We start from the raw sequence: 21,352 nt of genomic DNA on the forward strand, positions 1-21,352 counted from the left end.
TTCATACAAACACATACCATACATATTTTGTAAATTACCTGGGAATCTTCTAGGCTTTCAATGGCTTTACTGGGGCATGCACTCAGAGCTTTAGTTTTGGGTGGCCTCATAATGAGTGCAATTGGCAATCATAAAGTTAAGAAAAAAAAATAAGTGAACCAAGTATCTTATCGTATAGTCAATCTATCCTGGTTAGTTATATCTGGTCAGAAAGAAATCGAAATGTCAAGATTGTTTTTGGCAAATATGAAGACATCTAACATGAAATAGCTTTATCAATAATAAGCTCTTTGTATATGCAATTTAATATTAATAGTGAAGACTATTTGGCCCTCTCCTTGCCCCCTCCAAAGCTACCCATTCAAAAACATACTAGAGAGAAAGAGGAAAACTTCCATTTTCAGTTAAAATTTATATAAGATGTGGACATTTCCTACCTATATACTTAAAAACAATTTTAATTGCAATAAAAGTCCTGTCACGTTTCACGTAAGCAGGAATTAATTTAGACACGAGTTATTATACAAAGGAAAAGCAATGCAAAGAAGCTAACCTATACTAACCTATACTATGTGAGGTAGTTAAGTGCTGCTTTCCAAATTAATACACCAGGAACTAGAGAAGATCCAGAACTTGCCTAGGACAACATGAGATAGCCAAAGAAGAGTCAGGGTGCCTATTAGTTTGACTCAGCCCACCCATCGATCGGCCAAATACATTCTCAGTGCTGTGGCCTTGACCCAATGCCCATTCACTCCCTCCCTTTCCACATAATTAAATTAATCTGTAGTCTAATGGGAACCCTTTAAACATTATACACATGAGGGGCGCTTGGGTGGCTCAATCGGTTAAGCATCTGACTCTTGATTTCGGCTCGGGTCATGAACTCACTGTTCATGAGATTGAGCCCTGCACTGGGCTCTGCACTGACAGTGTGGAGCCTGCTTGGGATTCTCTCCCCCCACCCTTTTCTGCGCCCCCCCCCCAGCTCATGCTGTCTCTCAAAATAAATAAATAAACATTTTTTAAAAATTATACATATGTAATGCCCTTGACAACTAAAAAAAATAGGATATTGACATACTTAACAATAATGTGGTCTTGATTCATATGCTCAGGAAATTCAAAATTCTGGTGGAAACTGAAGTACAAGCCTAACTCTATACTACAGCAAAAAGGTTACTTTTTCTTCAATAGTGTAATTGCCAAAAAAACTTAGTATTTTTTATGTGGATGAATGTCTGACTATAAACTATATTAAAACTACTTCAAAGGCTTCTCCTTCCACCTAACAATAACAAACATGCTACAAAATATTGTTACTGAGCCTGCCTTCTCCTGTAATGGTCTCCTGTTATCTGCTTCCAGGAAAACCTGAGCCACAATTAAGACACACTTTCGAGATTCAGAACAGATAATGAATTCAGTCCCAACTCCTAGGCCCAAGTTTTACTTGTAGAATACTTCCCAGAACTCATACAGCTTTGAGTCTTTAAATACAGCTTTTGGTCTTTGTAGGTATAAAAATGGTCACAACTCTTACTACATTCTGAAATTTTAAGCTAGAAAAAATTTTGTCCCCAAATTTAATTTTTTAATTTTTAATTTTTTCACTCTTCTTCCAACAGAGGTCAAAATCCAGGTTAATTATATGACATAGGTAACAAGTGATCTCCATCTTCTCTAGGCTTCTGATCAGTTTCATAATAAAAGTTTTGATTAAAGCTCTTCCCTGCCATGAAAAAAACAAAGAACAATTAATTGAAAAAGCAAGAAATGCTCTGAAATTCACTTTTGTTATAATACATCACCAACATATGGTTCCTAAGATCACCAACATTTTCTATTTTCTTTCTTTGCAGAAAGTTGTCCTGTGCTTTGCTGAGCTAAAAAACAAACAAATTGCCTCCGCCCACAAAAAAAACCCCACTCTATCAAGATCATGTAATGTTTTTATGAATCCTAAATCAAGTCTATGAACATTTTCTTGGGCTACTGGTAGATGAAAATGCTGAGACTAAGTGAAATTGAAAATGTATGAATTTACATACATTTTTTCAATGCCATCTTTCCTCAATGAACATCCCTCTTAAGGTTATAGTGTTTATGTGGACTTTCTTTTGTTTCACTGGATCTTCTTATTTAAATACTCTTTGCCACATGGAATTTTTTTTTTTTTTTTGGTAGTTTCAAAGGCATTTTTCAAAGGCATGTTTCAAAGGCAGTTACAAGAAACTGAAGCATGTAATTAATCTGTGTGTCGCTAATTAGGGTCTCCTGAATCCCATCTTTGAATGTCTTAGCCTAAATGAAATGCATTTTTAATTGAGAGAGCACATTCAAGCAGGTGGCTCCAAGAGGCTTATAAAGAGTCTTAGGAAAGACAAAAACATCAGTTATGTTCTTTCTTCTGGATACCACTGAAATGGAGCCATAGGTAATCTGCTGGCCAGAGTTGTAGGGATGAAGGGGAGTCCTGGTTTTTAAAAGGCAGTTTCCTGGTATATATATATATATATATATATACAATGGAGTATTACTCAGCAATCAAAAAGAATGAAATCTTGCCATTTGCAATGATGTGGATGGAACTGGAGGGTATTATGCTAAGTGTAATTAGCCAGTCAGAGAAAGACAAAAACCATATGACTTCACTCATAAGAGGACTAGGACTTTAAGAGACAAAACAGATGAACATAAGGGAAGGGAAACAAAAATAATATAAAAACAGGGAGGGGGACAAAACAGAAAAGACTCATAACTATGGAGAACAAACTGAGGGTTATGAGAGGGGTTGTGGGAGGGAGGATGGGGTAAATGGGTAAGGGGCACTAAGGAATCTACTCCTGAAATCATTGTTGCACTATATGCTAACTAATTTGGATGTAAATTTAAAAAAATAAAAAATAAAACAAGTTTAAAAAAAAAAGAAAGGCAGTTTCCTGGTAATATTGCTCTAACAATATTCAATAAGGTTGGCAGCACCTCCCAGGGACCAAGTCAGATGTTCAGAGATTTTTAAAGGAATCTCCACCATGTACTTGGAATTTAAAAACCATCTTCTTCAGTTTCCTTAGGTTCTAATTAATCCCTTCCTATCAGAGAGGAACCATAAGTGAAGGACTGCTTATCAGAGCAAAGGGATTCAGAGCAAAGGGGCAGAGGCTCCCATTAAGGCCATGTGTGTTATCATGACGCTTTATCAATTTCTTCTGCAAGCATGCATGAATTGCTGTGGTTTCTCTCTTCTAAAAGCCAGGCAAAGATATCTGGCCTCAGTGGAACCCCATCCATGAGGAAGTACCTTTATGAGGGCAGCAGGAACAAATATCAAAGCCAAATTATATCTCAGTCATCATATATTCAATTAATGCCCATAATGGCCTCTCTATAAGATAATTTATTTTTTTTTTCGAGAGAGAGACAGAATATGAGTATGGGAGGGACTTAGAGAGAGGGAGACACAAAATCTGAAGCAGGCTCCACACTCTAAGCTGTCAGCAAAGAGCCCAATGCGGGGCTCGAACTCATGAACTGTGAGATCATGACCTGAGCCAGTCGGACACTTAAATGACTGAGCCACCTAGGTGACCCACGATAGTTTATTTTGGTAACACAAGTATGGTTATGGATCCTGAGGAACAGAGAAAAATAGTTACAGAATTTGCCCAAAATGCATGCTGAGAAAAACAAATGGAAAGTGAAAGAGGGAAATGTAAGATTAACTTGATAAAAGCAAGAGATAAATACTTTAATGAGATTTGTGTAATTCAAAGCATACTGAAAACTGTCTACCAAGATGGCAATGGAAGGAAACATTGAAATGCGTGAGGATTTTTGGCTGCTCAAGTGCTTTTCATAGAAACTGTCCATGAAAAATATTTTAGAGCATTAAATCACAGGTGTTCTCTGTGGTAACAAGAGAGAAAATACAACATAGCCCAGGAATCTCTAGGTCAGAACAGATAGTTTTAAATCTTCTCTACCATTTGTTATCATTGTGATCTTAAGTCCCTTCATGTATCGGCGGCTTCCCCTCCTCACTTATCAGTTAATAAGCATTGGTTATCACCAGAACCCATGTCATGAGGACAGGAATTATGTTATGTACCCACACTGGTGGCACTATTCTAAGGCACAGCTTAAGAACCTGCGTAAGAGACTGCAACAAATGCTTACATTTGATGTTCTCTCACGAAAGCTACAAACTCAGGATCATTGGCATACAGTTCCAAAATTCTCATTCTTTCTTGAATTTCCTTAGAAAAGAAAAAAAACACCATTAGAAAAACCCCAGCAGCTTTTTTTGAAGGAGTTCTCATTTTTTATAAGGAAGTGTGGATTTCTGGGCTACCCAGGGGAGAGCTATAGGACAGAATGGCCTTTTCAGAGAAATGAGGGTTTGGTTACTGCATGAACCACTCTGGATAACTCAGACATATATTCCTAAGGAAAGGAGGGAGGAAAGAGAGAGCATTTGCTAATAATGGAAAAAGAAAGCACTGGAGGGGGAAATTAGGTATAACTCAGAATTGCATATCCCCTGCATACCACATCGACTGGAAGATATCATGAGGTAAAAAACTGACCAGGAAATATTTTTCACTCTTTCTTAAGGCCCATGTACTTTCATGTGTACACACACACACACACACACACACACACACACACAGCAGCAGCAGCAGCAGCAGCAGCAGCAGCAGCAACAGAAAAGCAAAGTTACCTACCTCTTTGGAAAGCTCACTGTTCTCATACATTTGCCTGATTTCTTCCCTGCTCAGACCACCAATCATCTCTCCACTTGCAGAGCTGTAGAAGGGGTTGTGAGGATAGGGCCCCTCATACTGCTCAGGTCCAGCTACATGGCTTTCATACACAGGGTACTTCACAGCATTTTCAATTGATGAGAGGCTGTCAGGCTGCCTGCTGGAGCAAAAAAACAAAGGTATGGTTGATTGAGGTTTTTCAGATGCTCAACTACTTCAAAGACTATTTACCTGAAGCACGATTTCTATTGGGCAAGAAAAAGAGGTGAGCTGGATACAGATGTGGGGAGGTAACTATGAAAAATATTCAGATCAATCTCAAATATTATTTATCAGGTGTTATCATTTCCTGAACTACATGGCAAGTGCCCTATGGAATGACTGTTTCATGTCTTATTTGTCTTTATTTGCCCCAAAATGCTTGTCAATAAATGTTGATGGGGAAATATGTCCTTCACCGTACAGTATTTCATTAAATGAATACAGTTCCATCATTCCCAGAGTATGCAAGTCAAAATCAGTATGCAACCTGAGTTGCATCAGTAAACAGAGAATTTGATAGAAAAGTAAATACAGGGAGACCTCAATGAAATTCCATTCAGATCTACAAATATTTACTGAGCATCGATTATGTGCCTAGGATTGTTCTAGATGCTGATGACACAAAGAGTTTGTTGGAACCCTGTCCTGAATACACTCTAAAGCAAAATCAGAATTAATAAAAAAAAATGTAACAACAATGATGGAAGTATGTCCTGGGTGCTCTAGGAACCTAGGAGAGTTGTCTCCCTAGCCATGCCAGAAAATGAGGACAGGTAACCTGAACCTGAAGCAGCAGATCTTACAGACTTGAGTAGCACAGAAGCAAAGTAAAACCAAGGATCACGATCACATAACAACTAAAAGGTCTTTGAATCTCTATCCTACTAGGAAGAGCAGGTTTCATTTCCCCCATTAATGAAGCTACTAAACAGAGAAACAGATTTTAGTTCTTGTCAGATTCTTACCCAGATTTACAATCTAGCTAATTACCACTGGTAAGAGCCAAAAGGGAACAAACTAACAGATCTGGTCTTCACACAGGGGTCTCACCTCAGTTCCATCACCCTTCTAATTCCTCCCCAATGGCAAAACAGGCCTTCTGGCCACATTCAACAATGACATTCCTTCAGTGTGTCTTGAGATTCATGAATGCCTCCCTGACTTTGCTCATGCTCATTCAATTAACCACCCCCCCACCAGCAAACATCTACCCTCCTGTCCAGCTAAATATCATAACCATCATTAAAACTTCTAAGACACTCTCCCAGGCCAAATGAATTAATCCCTCATCTAGGCCCCTTAGCATCTTATTCATACTCCTGTTTATATTTGTTTCCAATCTGACACCATTTGAGGATAGGGACCATGTTTTTATTCAACTTTATAGCTTCCTCTCCTCCAACCAGATCCATATATCCAATAGGGCATTTAGTAAGTACAAAATAAATGAATAAAAGGAGTATTTTATTCCATTAGAGAGCAATTTTCTTTATATACCTGCTGGGACTCTCTCTCTCTCTCCTAACATGACGAGTCTGAAGAGTCCTGACAAGGAAGAAGACAACAGCAGACGAAACAAGGACAAGTCCAACCACGGAGGCAATGGTGATGCCTATTACCAGGGGCTCAGACACAAACTCCTCACAGTGCTCACCTCGGTACCACCAGTTCTCACCCACCCGGCATCTGTAATGAGAAGAGACAAAGTCCAAAAACAGAACCACTGTGCTGAAAACAACAATGGCAGAACTTTGGCGGGACCGGGGAAAGGTAGTGAAATAAATACTGACCATGTGAAGCTTCAGTAAAGGAGTGAACATAACAGGTTAAGTGATTATACAATTTAAGGTTGTGATTAATGGCTGGTGCCGACCTGGCAGGTCTTCCATGACGATTTGTAATTGACTAAATAAAAGACTGACTAGACCGAAAGAAAGTACTCTATTTAACTTTCTTATTTATACTTAACAAAACACAGGCCCACGAAGGAAAGTGACTATGAGATCACACAATTAGTCAGCAACAAATCTGCGTCTAGACTCCAGTCTCTGAACTCCTCATCTCCTTTCACCACACTGCAGAGATTCCCCAACCCTGAGGCCCCAGGCTTGGGCAAAAGTGTCTTCAATTCCCAGAGCAGCAAGAAAATGACTGCTTTTCAAAATAATATTAATTTCTCTGGAAATCAGAGAACTATTTTTCCTTGGAGTTTTCTAGTTCAACTTTATATTTTTTCATTCAAAAGAGTCTGATCATCCCCCACTATGTTCTCTGTGTCTGGCATCTATACCAAAATTCACCCATTTTGACGTTCACAAACCATCTTCTCATTCACGTTTCTCCCATTTATTCTAAGCGTTTTCTCCATTTACATCCATGTGACTAGTTGTTGTGTAGTTCAGAGGTTGACTAGTTCTGTTTTGTTTAAGGGAAATTAGAGGAGAATGGTCAGGCTACCTGAATCTGCTCGTCTGTCTGTGGACTTTCTTAGGCTCTGCCTTTTAAAAAAAATGGATCTTAGGAACTTTATTTTTGAATACTCAGTAGGACCAAGAGCAGCTCAAAGCCTTTAACAACACATCCAAGAGGACCACAAAAACTTCACAGTATAAAGTATTAATCTTATGCCTAACAACACAGTGAACACCAACTACTGCAAGTACTCTCCAAGTAAGACATATTTAAATAATGTTCTTCTTACAGCTTCCTAAAAGTATAAAGTAAAATAACCAGTTGAACTGGGTATAATTCAGGCCTATTAACTGACCCAGTCTTCACATGAGAACTAGATGGCATCCATCTATTGCCTAGATATAACTTTTATAGTAAATATTGCTATGATTATCCTAAAGTCATAGGTGTAGACAATGACTACAGAGGAAGTTATCTATAACCTTGGGAAGCCAAAATCTCTATGCAACATACCTACAAATGGCCCCATGTCCAGGCATAATGTCACACTTTCCATCATTCAAGCAGAAGTCAGGCTGTAGGTCACAGAGACTCTGACAGGGCAGTTCTTCCACACTCAGGTACCCAGGGTAGCATCTGCACTCTGCTTCTCCACTCCAGGGGTTGACTAAACACTCAGAAAATTCATTGCATGCCTGAAACTTGCAAGGGTTGGCTTGATCACCTAAAATATCAAACAAACCAGAGAATTATACAAGAAAAGGCAAAATACGGGGGCTGGGATACATGAAGCCCCTCCAGTAACACTCTCCCACTGCAAAGTACCAGAGGGCAACCCCATTCCTGAACCATTAAAGTATACCATCACCACCAATACCACAAAAAATTCTCACCCATCCTTGAATTGATGAACTTTTGTCAAATTTTCTGAAACCCAGAACTAAAGTATAAAACCCAATGACCTGGTTTTTTTTTTTTTTTTTTACATTTTTTATCAAAGAAGCATGTGGAAGCCTTAAAACACATGCCATGTAATTATCAATCTAAATTCAACATAGTTTTCATATACCATTCATTTGCACCAACCCTAACCTACTATAGTAGTTACAGTACTACCTGTGTTCTGTATACAATGCTAAATGCCAGTTCTCCACACTGAGAACATGGGATGAGGAAACAGAGCCCAGAGAAGAACTGATAGGAGCCTCAGGGGTGGATATAACCCAATAAGAGTAGCTAAGAACATCTGAAATTTGCTGAAGCCAATGTGAGAAAAATAAATCACCCCTATACCACCTGAGGTCATTCCCAATAATATTTTGACTTCAGTAAATATTTTCTTTATTAGATGAGAAAAAATAAAAATTTTAAATAATTATGACAATAACAAGTCAAAAGTGATACAAGACAATGACCATGATGGGTCTTCTATCCTACCGAAGAACATCCCACTATATGTCTTCACTGATAAACAGCAATCTGTGAGTGGCAAATGATGACACAGATACCAAAGACAGGTGAAATAGGTGGAGATGATCCATAGACTCATCTAGATGAAAAATCATGAAGTTTAGCCAAAAGGCTAAGGGGAGCTAAAAAAAATAAAGAGCATAGTCTCTGTTTCCAGAGAAACTAATATGGTTTTGAGAATCAATGATTTCCTTGCTGCTCTGGAGATTAAAGATACCCTGCACAAATCTGTGGTCTTGGACTTTGGATCTCTGCAGCTTATTTTCCTTTATCCTATGAAGGAATGTGGAGATGAACGCAGTTGAATAGTATAGCCCCCAAAATTCATGTCCACTCAGAACCTCAGAATATGACCTTATTTGGAAACAGGTTCTTTGCAGATGTGATCAAGTTAAGATGAAGTCATATTTGATTAGGGTGGACCCTAACCCAATAACTGATGTCCTTAAAAGAAAAGGGAAATTTGAACACAGAGACACAAACACACAGAAAAGAAGGCCATATAAAGATGGAGACAGAGACTGGCATGATGCATCCATAAGTCAAGATCATCGAGGATTGTCGACAAACACCAGAAGCTTAGAAGGAGGCAAGGAAGGAATTTTTCTTAGAGCTTTCAGAGGAAATGTGGCCCTACCAAACACCTTGATTTTGGATTTCTAGCTTCCAGAACTATGAGAGAATAAAGTGCTATGTTGTTACAAACCAATCAGTTTGTGGTTCTTTGTTATAGCAGCCCTAGGACATTAATATAGGAGACACTAATAAGATGCTCTTATAACAAGGAGAGCATCCAAATGTGATGACAGATGGGCAGTTTCTATATGCAGGATTCATCTGTGTATTTCCTAAGTCTATGCATCTTTACCCTAGTATTCATTTTGTCACTCTGTAATTAGAAAATAATCTAATCTTAGACGTGAAGAAAAGGAGTGTATATAGGGGGTGAGAAGGATGGTATTGTGTGGCTCCCTTTTCTTGATAAAAGTTCAAAAATTTCTGAAACATGACGTGAAAACAAGTAAGGCAAGAGACAAGTCAGCCTTGTCTCTAGTCCATCTTGGGATAAAATAGTGTTTTAATTGGAAGTCTTTTAACTAAAAATATGCATGCTATAGGAAAATACCTACTTAGAAATTTGAAAACTTCATGGCCATTCTATGTGGGTATAGGTGAATGTTTTTGCAGGAGGGAGGGAAGGAAAATAGAGTATAAGAGGGAAAAAAAAATCTTGCTCCCTTTTGCTTCCAGACTGAGAAAAACCAAGACTAATATATAATCATGTAAATAAAAGGCTGTAGTTTGAAGGTCTCTTTCTAGGTCTTTGTGCGGGTTAAAGGTGAGGATGCCCAGAATGCATGACCCTCTGTTTGGAAGAATCAAAGGTAGACTTAGAGCTCAGCTTAAGATAGGAGACAGGATCTAAATTGTAGAATGAATACATTCTGGTTTTTTTCCCCAGTAGAATGCTAAGAGAAGGATTTATGGGTTCAGGAAAATAAGAGTGAAGGAAATGTGAAGAGGGTCTAGAAAGACAGCAAGAACAGCCAGAATAACATGGTAGCTGACTAGGTCCTGGAGAAAAAGTTGGCCAGTAAGAGATGCCTTTGAAAGATTTGCTGAGGAATTTAGGATGGTTAAGCCTAATAGTAATATGCTTAAGCCACCTGCAACGCTACAATAAAGCCTCTTCCATCACCCTCATACCATCGGCAAATATCTGACAGAATCAACTACCTTGGGTTAGAGGTGTTCTGGGAAGTGAAAAACGGGACTGTGATCTGCGTTGGGTTAACATAAAGAACAACCACATGGGTCAAAGTAAATGTGAGACTGGAAACTCAGCTCAACTAACTCAGAGCTGGAGATAATTAAGAAATATTTAAATTCCCGGATAATTCCTAGAGATAGTGAGAGTGAGAAGGCCGTGAATGCAGGTTTTACACTGCACAAGGGAGAGGCTGATTCCAGTTCATTTGAATATTAAAGGAAAAGGTGACCCTATAAACCTAGATGACTTGCCATGCAGCTGACATGTGAGTTACACACAAAACTGAAGTGAACGCACTTCTTTATTGTAATTCTATTTTTTATTTTTTCAATGTTTATTCATTTCTGAGAGACAGAGACAGAGCAGGGGAGGGGCAGAGAGAGACGGAGACACAGAATCCAAAGCAGGCTCCAGGCTCTGAGCTGTCAGCACAGAATCTGATACAGGGCTCAAACCCATGAACTGTGAGTTCATGACCTGAGCCAAAGTCGGACACTTAACTGACTGAGCCACCCAGGCGCCCCTATTATAATCTCTTTAAAAAGAAGTAGGTGGACTTTTGCAAAAGTTGTATAAATCATAACTGTTTGTATTTGTGTGGGTAGTCAAATGTTTTTGCATTGTTTTTGTTTAATCCTTAGACTATCCCCCATGAAATATATAGACCAGGTAATAATACTATCCCGATTTAACATATAAGTACTAAGCCTCAGAGATAAAATAGCTCATCTGGAGTTACACAAATGACAAACAGCAGAGCAGAGGCAAGAAACCAGGCCTTCCAAATTATAATTAATTTCTTCTTCCACTGCCCCACACTTTCCTCATTTTGAATGAATGATGTTCCTTCAAAAATTTCAAAGGGAAGAATGTTGGCTTTTCTCCCAGTTAAAGAATAGTGTTGACTCCCAAACCAGTTTGAGAGTAAAAGGCACTAGAGAAATACAAACCTAGGCATTTCACCTTACTCCTACTCAAAATCACTGTTCTCTCTATGGAAGGAAAAAGAGAACAAAGTTTGAGGATCCAACAGTATCCTCTGCATCCAAGTGTTCCAAATAAAAACAATGGTTTATTTCAGCCAGTCACAGTATTTTTGAGTATCTCTTACATGCAAGATACTGTGCTAGGTTTGGGCCAGAAAGTGATTAATAAATCAGACAAGTCTCTGTCCTTGTGGATAGCTCAACTGGAAAAATAGCCACAAAGCAACTATGTGCATAAATAATCATTATTACAAAAGTTATACACTCTATAGCAGGAAAGAATATTATATTACAGGAAAGACTAAAAGGAAAGACCCAATCCAGATTATGGGTGAGTCAGTGAAAATCTTGAGGAAAAAACATTTGAACTGAGGCATAAAAGGTGAACAGAAATCAGCAGAGAGGGGAAAGAGTTTTAGGCAATAGGGACAGTAAGTATATGCAAAGTTTCTTGCAAGTTTCTTGAATCTGAAGAAGTAAAACAAGCTAATTTGAGTACAATAGGGTGAGCAAAGAAGTTAGTTTCACTGGATGATACGGGGAAAAAAATAGGGACCAGAGCTCATGGCTATTGAACCAGGCAGCCACTGAAGATTTCAAGTAGGGAAGTGAAATAATCTGATTGATGTTTTAGAAAGAGCACCCTGGCTGCGGTCTGTATAGGGGAGGGGAATAAGACAGGTAGTGGGGAAACTGGTTCAAACGAAAGGTGATAATGAAGTACACAGATTTAAGACATATTTAGAATTTTCAGAATTAATATAAGTTTGAGGGTGATGGAAACTGAGTTATCAGAATGACTTCCCAGGTTTCTGGCTTAAGTAGGTGAGTGAATATGGCTTTCATTTCTCAAGACAGTGAAGCTGACAGAAGGATTCAATTTACTTAAAAGATGCCTGCTTCGAATTCTGTGTCTCCCTCTCTTTCTGCCACTCCCCTGCTTGTGCTCGCTCTCTCTCTCTCTCTCTCTCTCTCTCTCAAAAAAAAATAAACATTAATAAATGTGGAGAGTTACTGACATTTATATAAGATTTACAATAATGGAAATGGATAAAACAGCTTAGGAAAGTAATATAGAAGGAAAGAGAGTGCAAATCTTTTGGGTTTGGCAACTCAGAGATGAGTAGAGCAGATCCAGGGGATAAGTAAAAGAAAGCTAGACAGAGCAGGTAGAAAAGGGAATGGGGAAAAAAAAAGAAAAGAAAAGGGAATGGGAGGTAAACAAGGTAATACATGTGAACAACCCTTTTTAAAAGAGAATGATATTGATGTCCTTTGAAGAGATCATTTAATAATTACCAAGATGTAGAGATTCTGCCTGACATAATACTCTTTTTCCTACAAGTATTGAATTTACCTTGATTCACTATAGAAGAAAATGCACAAAGCATAAGAGACTGTTAAAAACTGAGAACAAACTGAGGGTTGATGGGGGGTGGGAGGGAGGGGAGGGTGGGTGATGGGTATTGAGGAGGGCACCTTTTGGGATGAGCACTGGGTGTTGTATGGAAACCAATTTGACAATAAACTTCATATATTGAAAAAAAAAAGAATTTAGGAGAAAAAAAAAAGAAGAAGAAGAAAATGCACAAGAATAATAACCGGATTCTATCAAGAAACCACCATCAGCATTCAATACCATTACCTGATTCCACATCGAGGGAGTATTTATCAATAGCCAAGTTCATGGTCTGGTAGGCCGTGGTACAGAAGTCTTCCAGAATCATGTATACAGCATTGTTGACATTAGGAGGGACAGACTTGGCAAACTTCATTCGGCTGTTCACCACAATACTGCCATTTCTAAAGTTCAGGATTTCTAAATTCTGGAACCCTGTGAGATTTGACTGGAGGTAGGGAACCAGCTACAATACATGAAAAGTAGTCAGTTTGTTTACAAGGTTTTGCTATTTTGTTCAAAACATACCAACCCCCACCCAAAAAACAAGAATGAGCCCCTCCCCCACTTTTTGACATTATATTCTATTTCAATTCTATATTCAGTATTTCAATTATTTAAACTGTTCATCAATAAAAGTATAAATTGCCAATCACTTGAGAGTCAAGAGAGTTGAGAGTCAAGAGATTTTCACAGCAATATTTAAGAATCCATGAAACTCATAGACAGTTTTAGATAACAGAGAGTTTATTCTCTCTGTTTCACTAAAGAATCACAACAGTCAAGGCATGACTGGGTGGCTTAGTTGGTTAAGCATCCAACTTTGGCTCAGGTCATGATCTTGCAGTTCTCAAGTTCAAGCCCCATATCAGGCTCTCTGCTGTCTGCACAGAGCCTGCTTCAGATCCTCTGTTCCCTTCTCTCTTTCTGCCTCTGCCCTGCTTGTGCTCTCTTACTGCCCCCCCCAAAAAATAAAAATAACACATTTAACAAAAACCAAGGTTCACAACAGTCAAGGTATTATTAGTACCTACAGAAAACTGGTGTCATAATAAAATGTGAAAAGAAATTGTAAACTTGTTTCAGTTCCATGATTCATGGAATACAATCTTCAGTATCTAAGTTATTATATAACCTTCAGGCCATATTTGTGTTTCCCATTTCTTGTATCTATCTGTTGTATTGTTTTTCTACCAACCATAGACTATGATGCTATTTACAAATCAATGTGCACAACAGACCAGACTTTCACTGGCTCAGATTTTATGTTTGGGAGAAAGAGGGTTAGTACATACACGATTATTCACTAATACCCATGTTTCATTTCTTGTGCTTACCAGTTCCAAAAATCTTTGCTCCAGTGCTCTATACTCCAAAGAGTTTTTATTAAATAGGTCTTCCGAAAACATCATGTTTGTCACTCGGAGGCTGAAGAAAACCACCAAAGCTCCTGCAGTCTGGGTATGACTCAAGTCACCTCCTTCTGTGGGTTGCACCACAATAGCCCTCTCTGTGGACTGAACATTTGTAGACATTTCCACATAACTACCAACCTTGCCATTTTCCTCAGGGATTACCTCAGGCTGATAGTAATCTGTGCCTATCCGGTCCAGTTCTAATGAAATATCCTGTACACCCATAATTACTTCATCCTCTAGCAGGGTGGAGCTTGTGGTTGGAGACAATTTGGTAGACTGTGTCATGGAAGATTTCAGCCAGAGCTTGTCAGTACTCTGTAGTGTACTTGCCAATATGTCTCTGGACAATTTCCCCAGGGAAGAAGTTCTTGCCCAAACTACATCTGATTCTGGCAATATGGTCCCCAAAGGTTGCATATCTGGCTTCATTATTGAAACCTTGCTGTCAAACCACGCACGGCTGGATGATTCTATAGTTTGTTCCATATCCTTCTTTAGAAATGGTAGCTCTGGTTTACCAGTAGAAGCAGAGATTGCTATAGCTGTCAATAGAAGAGGTGCTTTGGTAACTGAGTAATCATCAATGTCAGGTGCCTCTGATATTTGCTTGGAGAGAATTAGAGACGCAGATTCAGTTGTGGTCTCTGCAAAGATGGGCACAGTAGGTCCACCAATGAGCTCTTCCTCTGCAAAGTGTGTAGATCTATCATAATATCCATATTTTAAATGCTCAGTACTTTGCCCTGTGGAATCTTTGTCATCTATACCTAATTTCTCATCTATACCTTCAGTTGGCATAAGTGATTCCTGATCTTCAAGCCATGACTTAGACAGTGGTTCAGAACTCTTCTCAAATGAAGTCTCACTCCATGGCCAAGAAATCAGATCCACCTTTTGCCCAGACCCTGAACCTAAACCACTCTCAAATATAAACTCTTTTTCTATGGATGTGTCTGGCATCAAAGTGCTCACTTCTAATTGGCCTTTGACTTTGGAGGCCAAAGAGTCCAAGCCAAAAGGTATCATTGTTTCTTTAGCAAGATCTAAAGTGACAGAGGAGGCCAGATATGGTGAGGATGTCAAAGACACTTCAGAGTCTTCCACAGATGATATCGTTTCCTTTGGCACTGGATGAGTGAATGGACTTGAAGGCAATGAATGAACAGAAAGAATATCTTCTGGCCCTTCAACTTTGATTAATCCTAAAAATAAAGTTTTCCATTAATTAATCTATAGAATTGTCAAAATGTATTCCTAGTTCTCCTAATAAAGCAAGCTATTTGTTTTTCTCATTAAGTTAGGATGTACAGTGCTAATTTTTACTTTGATATATAAGCAAGCAAGAGGATCTCATGATTTTGTGATGTGGTACAATCACTCATGAATATACCCCCTTCCCTGAGGATAACAAGATCTCAGCTATTGAAATAATTCATCTTTAAAGATTTTATTTTTTTACTCCATGAAAATAAAGAACCATATTGACAAAAAAGACTGAATCTAGTGGAAACTAGACAGAAAATCCAGGAAATATTGTCTTTGAATTCTGATCTCCTTATTACGTTTATTGCCCATCATCCTCCAGATTTACCCAATGTTTAAAATCCTGGACTCATTATTTATATCTTTAACTTCCTCTTTCACAAATATACTCCATCCATAAGTCATATTGATTTTTCCTTTCTGCCACAACTAAATCATCTACTTGATTTTCATTTCCTAATCTCTGCTATAGCTACCCTGGTTTACATTCTCCCTTTGTCAAGCCTAATGCAAGCTAAATTCTCTATATTGGGCCCCCGCAATTAATACTACTAAAAGATACTAGAATAATTTTCTTTGATGTTGTTTATCACTATAACATTTAACATCCAAGTTAATAAAGTAGTTCTTTAATAGTAATTTAATTCAATTATGTATTCTTTCATAGGATGTTCAAAACATCTATTAACTGATCCCCCACCCCCACCCCCACCCCACCAAGTTCATGTCTTGTTATTTACCTATTTGGAATCTCCATTCCAACCAATTAAATCTGATTGTTTCCTCTCTCACACAGCTTTTCCAAGATATTTCCTCCTAATAGATGTTACCATGCTTCTCTATTAGCCTTAGTGGCATTCTTTCTTCAAAACCTTTGTCATCTGATATAATAAAGTAAAAAAGTATGAAAAGTGATTAGAATCACTTACCATCTTCTAATATGTGAGATCCAGAAGTTCCTTCCTTAGAAACCACAGGCAAGCCAGTCTGAAGCACTGCTGGGGTGACAGAATGAAGAGTCAAGCTGCTAACCTCTAAAACCTCTGGGGAAGAACTGAGGCCCACCTTCGCGGGAAAGGCTAATTCGGGTGTAGACACTAAATCACCCAAAGGGCTTTCTGACCAGAGTTCCCTGCCATTGGTTGAGGGAGGACCAGAGCTGAAATCAAGTGGTGAAATACTGCTGGTGGTGGATTCATCTGCTGAGGGCCATTCAGCTTGAAGGGTATTATCCTGGGGGGAAAAAAAGGCTAAATCATATCATAGATAAAAGAAACACACAAAAATGATTTCAAATATCACCTATGTGTAACATTCCCAGGTTTTCTAGGGACACATAGACAATGTAATATTGGTGGGGAGGGGGTGGGGACATGGGTTCTCCAATCAAACAGATCTCTAATCAAACCCCTATTCAACCACACACTATTTGAAAACTCTAGGGAAAAACCACGTACCTCTTGAAACTCATCGTAAATTGGGGAGAGATGAGATACCATATTTAAAAGATTCCAAAATGAATTTGTGAGAAAAAATATTTCTCTTGCTTTAGATGGTCCCTTACTCTGTCTTATTAGCTTAAATACTCTATATACAAAATTACTATTCTCTGTAATTTGATGTCAAAAACCTAAGCACATTGCCTACAGCAGGAAAGAACAATTAGAAATATTTACTTAAGGTTTTTTGTTTTGATATGAAATGTCACCACATCAAAATGTGGTCTTGCTACCTCGAAAGAACATCAACATCTACGAAATGGCACCTCACTTAAAAAATACAATTTTCTCTTTCTAGTGACTTTTTACTAATGTAGTAATATAGTATTAATAACTTCCGGGATAGAAAAGTAGACAGAAACACAATCCTTGAACATGCTAATTATTTAATCATATGAAGATAAGTCTATGCAGAAAAGTTTAGATGTGATGCTAATGGGTAAAATGACCATGGCATTTCGTGGGAGTTTATATACTTCAATCTATGCTTACTTCTAAAAAACAAAAAATAAGAAGTGCTATATGTATAGAAGAAATTCATGAAATATTTCCTGGGCAAAAACTGAAAAAGGAAAATAGAAAAGAACAATCATTCTCTACCCTAAATAACATTAAAATCACATGAAACCGTTTTAAAAACACCAGGGCACCTGGGTGACTCAGTTGGTTAAATGCCTGACTCTTGATTTCAACTCAGGTTATGATCTCACAGTTCCTGAGATTAATCCCACATGGGGCTCTGGGCTAACAGTGCAGAGCCTGCTTGGGTGTTCTCTCTCTCTCTCTCTCTCTCTCTCTCTCTCTCTCTCTCTCTCTCTCTCTCCCCCCTTCCTCTCTCTCTCCCTCTCTCTCTCTCTCTCTCTCTCTCTCAATTAAAAAACAAAAAACAAAAAAATGCACCAATGTCCAGGCCTCACGCCCTAGAGATTCCAACTTAATTGGTTGAGGATAGGACCTAGACATGGTACTTTTTTTTTTTTTTAACGTTTTATTTATTTTTGAGACAGAGAGAGACAGAGCATGAATGGGGGAGGAGCAGAGAGAGAGGGAGACACAGAATCGGAAGCAGGCTCCAGGCTCTGAGCCATCAGCCCAGAGCCTGACGCGGGGCTCGAACTCACGGACCGCGAGATCGTGACCTGAGCTGAAGTCGGACGCTTAACCGACTGAGCCACCCAGGCGCCCCGGCATGGTACTTTTAAGAGCTCCCCAGTAGAAGATACAGGCTGACCATATTCTGGCTACAGTATTACAGGCTGGATTTCTAAAATACTTCTTTCACTGTTGAATTGTTATATTTCTCGTGAGATAGATCCCTTAAGAAACCTCCTGGTGTTGGGTTCAAGATGTCAGCATCAGAAGATACTGAATATACCTTCACCTATATACACAACAAACATATAGCTTCATATGGAAAATTTTCCTCTGAAAAAGTCCTGAAAACTAGGTGGACAGCATCTCCACAACAAAAGATAAAAGGGCCACACTGAGTTGGATAGGAGAGGCAGAGATATGCTTTCACCAAAACCCACCCAAAGACTTGCAATCCACAATCAGAATGAAATCTCACCAACATGGAACTTTTCCCTGAGGAGCAAGGAGTTTGTGCTCCATATCAGACACCTCAACCCTTCAGTCCTGCACCCCTGAGACCAGGCCTCCAAGCATAAAACCAACAGGGACCATGTCCAGAACTATAGGGAATGAAAAACCTGCCCTTAAAGGACTCACTCACAGACTTACTCGCCCCAGAACCCAGAGCAAAAGCAGCAATATCTGTTTGCTTGTTTGTTTGTTTGTTTGTTTCAAAGAGAGTTTTTAACTGAAGTAGAGTTGATACACAATGTTATATTCGTTTTAGGTGTACAACATAGTGATTCTACAACTCTATACATTATGCTATGTTCACCACAAGTATAGCTACCATCTATCACCACAGAATGCTATTATAATATCATTGACGATAATCCCTATGCTGTACCTTTCATCCCCATGACTCATTCACTCCATAGCTGGAAACCTGTACCTCCTACTCCCCTTCTCTCTGATAACCACCCATAACCCCACCACCCTCTCCTCTGATAATCATCAGCTTGTTCTCTGTGTTTATGGATCTATTTCTGTTTTTGTTTATTTGTTCATTTGCATGTGTATGTGTTTGTTTTGTTTTTTTTAGATTCCACATAAAGTGAAATTATACGGTTATTTGCTTTTCTCTGTCTGACTTACTTCACTTAGCATAATACCCACTAGGTCCATCCATGTTGTTGAAAATGGCGAGATCTCATTCTTTTTATGGCAGAATAATATTCCATTGTGTATATATATATATATATATATATATATATATATATATATATACATACACACACACACACACCACATCTTCTTTATTCATCTATCAATGGCCTACTTAGGTTGCTTCCATATCTTAAACATAGGAGCACATGTATCTTTTTTAATTAGTGTTTTCATTTTCTTTGAGTAAATAACCAGTAGTGGAATTACTAGATCTTATGGTATTAAAAGAAGTTTGAAAAGCACCTAAATCATGTGTAAAGGAGACACACTACTCTTAAAGTAACTGCCAAAAAGAAGGGACCTGTTAGAGCTTTCTCTAAGGACAGAAGCACTGTAGATGCCATTTTTGCAATCTTACTCTACCTTACTAACGCCAGTGCTGGTGAGTGCCATTTTGGCAACCTCCCTCCACACTGCCAGCACATGTGGGGCTCCCATCCCACACCACAGGAACATCACAGCCAGGCAGGCAAACATCACCCCACACCCCGTGCCACAGCTGAGCCATAGCCAGCCAGGCAAGTGCTACATCTTCCCCCACGCCCCCAATACAGCCACTGAGGAGAGCACCATGACCCGACCCCTGCCAAAAATATGTCACCGACAGCCTGGGAAAGAACCCCACCCACCCACTCCCCACACTACAGCCCAGCACATGCACACAGAGGGGATATCCATGGAGCACCTGGCTCTGGTGGCCAGAGGGGACTGTGCTTCTGGCCCCCACGGATAAAATCACTACTTAAGACCACTCCTACAAGACTCAGGGAGGTAGCTGTTTCATCTAATACATAGAAAACAAACACAAAGAATCAGACAAAATGAGGGGACAGAGGAATATGTTCCAAGTGAAAGAACAAGAGAAAACATCAGAAAAAGACCTTAATGAAATAGGGATAAGTAATCTACTTAATAAATAACTCAAAATAATGTTCATAAAGGTGCTTACCAAACTTGGAAGTATAAGGGATGTGCACAGCAAGCACTTCAACAAAGAGAAAATATAAGAAAGTACCAAACATAAATCACAGAACTGAAGGATACAATAACTGCACTAAAAAGTACATTAGAGGGTTTCAACAGCAGACTGGAAGAAGCAGAAAAACACAGATCAACAAGCTAGAAAACAAAGCAATGAAACTCACCCAGACAGAGCAGCAGAAAGAAAAAATAATTTTAACAAGTGACAATGCCTTAAGGGACTTATGGAACAACATCAAATGGAATAATATACACATTATAGAGGTCTCAGAAAGAGAAGAGAGAGAAAAAGAGGCAGAAAACTTATCTAAATAAATAATGGCTGAAAAATTCCCTAATCTGGGAAGGAAACAGACATCCAAGTCCAGGAAGCACAGAGAGTTCCAAAAAAGATGAATCCAAAGCAATCTACACCAAGACACACTATAATTAAAATGTCAAAAGGTAAAGACAAAGAGATACTCCTAAATGCAGCACAAGGAAAAAAAAAAAAAAAAAAAAAACTTATGTGCAAGGGAAATCCCATAAGGCTGTCAGCAGATTTTTCAGCAGAAACACTGCAAGCCAGAAAGTAGTGGCATGGAATTTTCAAAGTACTGAAAGGAAAGAATACCCAACTACAGTGAGATTATCATTCAGAAAGATGTAAAGAGAGAGTTTTTCAGATAAGCAAAAGCTAAGGCAGTTCATCACCACTAAACAGGCCTTACAAGAAATATTAAACAGACTTCTTTCCGTAGAAAAGCAATGGAACTGATTAATGACAAGAAAACATGCAAAAGTAAAAGTCTCATAGGAAAAGTTAAACATATTATAAAAGTAATGGGTTAATCAATTATAAAGCTAGCATAAAGGTCAAAAGACAAATGTAGTAAAATTAACTAAAACTGCAATAATCAGTTAAGGGACATATGACATAAAAAGATGTAAAATATGACATCAAAAACATAAAACAGGGGCGTCTGGGTGGCTCAGTTGGTTAAGCATCCGACTCTTGATTTCAGCTCAGGTCATAATCTCATGGTTGTGAGATCAAGCCTGAGT

The 21,352-nt window shown here is 38.7% G+C and overlaps 1 protein-coding gene across 5 annotated transcripts in view; it reads right to left on the reverse strand.

The window, feature by feature from the left end:
• Window positions 1-1,056: 1,056 nt before the first annotated feature.
• The window catches only part of IMPG2 (interphotoreceptor matrix proteoglycan 2), an 87,543-nt gene continuing 67,247 nt past the window's right edge, over window positions 1,057-21,352 (reverse strand). For 4 of the 5 annotated variants that reach the window (XM_007095970.3, XM_042998686.1, XM_042998684.1 and 1 more), the window contains 8 exons: window positions 16,457-16,760; window positions 14,184-15,466; window positions 13,093-13,312; window positions 7,734-7,944; window positions 6,306-6,494; window positions 4,728-4,926; window positions 4,180-4,259; window positions 1,057-1,732 (listed from right to left, as the gene is read on the reverse strand). In XM_007095970.3, the coding sequence (XP_007096032.2) occupies window positions 1,720-1,732; window positions 4,180-4,259; window positions 4,728-4,926; window positions 6,306-6,494; window positions 7,734-7,944; window positions 13,093-13,312; window positions 14,184-15,466; window positions 16,457-16,760 (2,499 nt within the window). In that variant the 3' untranslated portion in view covers window positions 1,057-1,719. The remainder of the gene's footprint in view (window positions 1,733-4,179; window positions 4,260-4,727; window positions 4,927-6,305; window positions 6,495-7,733; window positions 7,945-13,092; window positions 13,313-14,183; window positions 15,467-16,456; window positions 16,761-21,352) is intronic. The other variant, XM_042998685.1, reaches the window with a different exon arrangement.

The sequence above is a fragment of the Panthera tigris genome, chromosome C2, assembly GCF_018350195.1.
Source record: "Panthera tigris isolate Pti1 chromosome C2, P.tigris_Pti1_mat1.1, whole genome shotgun sequence".
Classification (NCBI taxonomy): domain Eukaryota; kingdom Metazoa; phylum Chordata; class Mammalia; order Carnivora; family Felidae; genus Panthera; species Panthera tigris.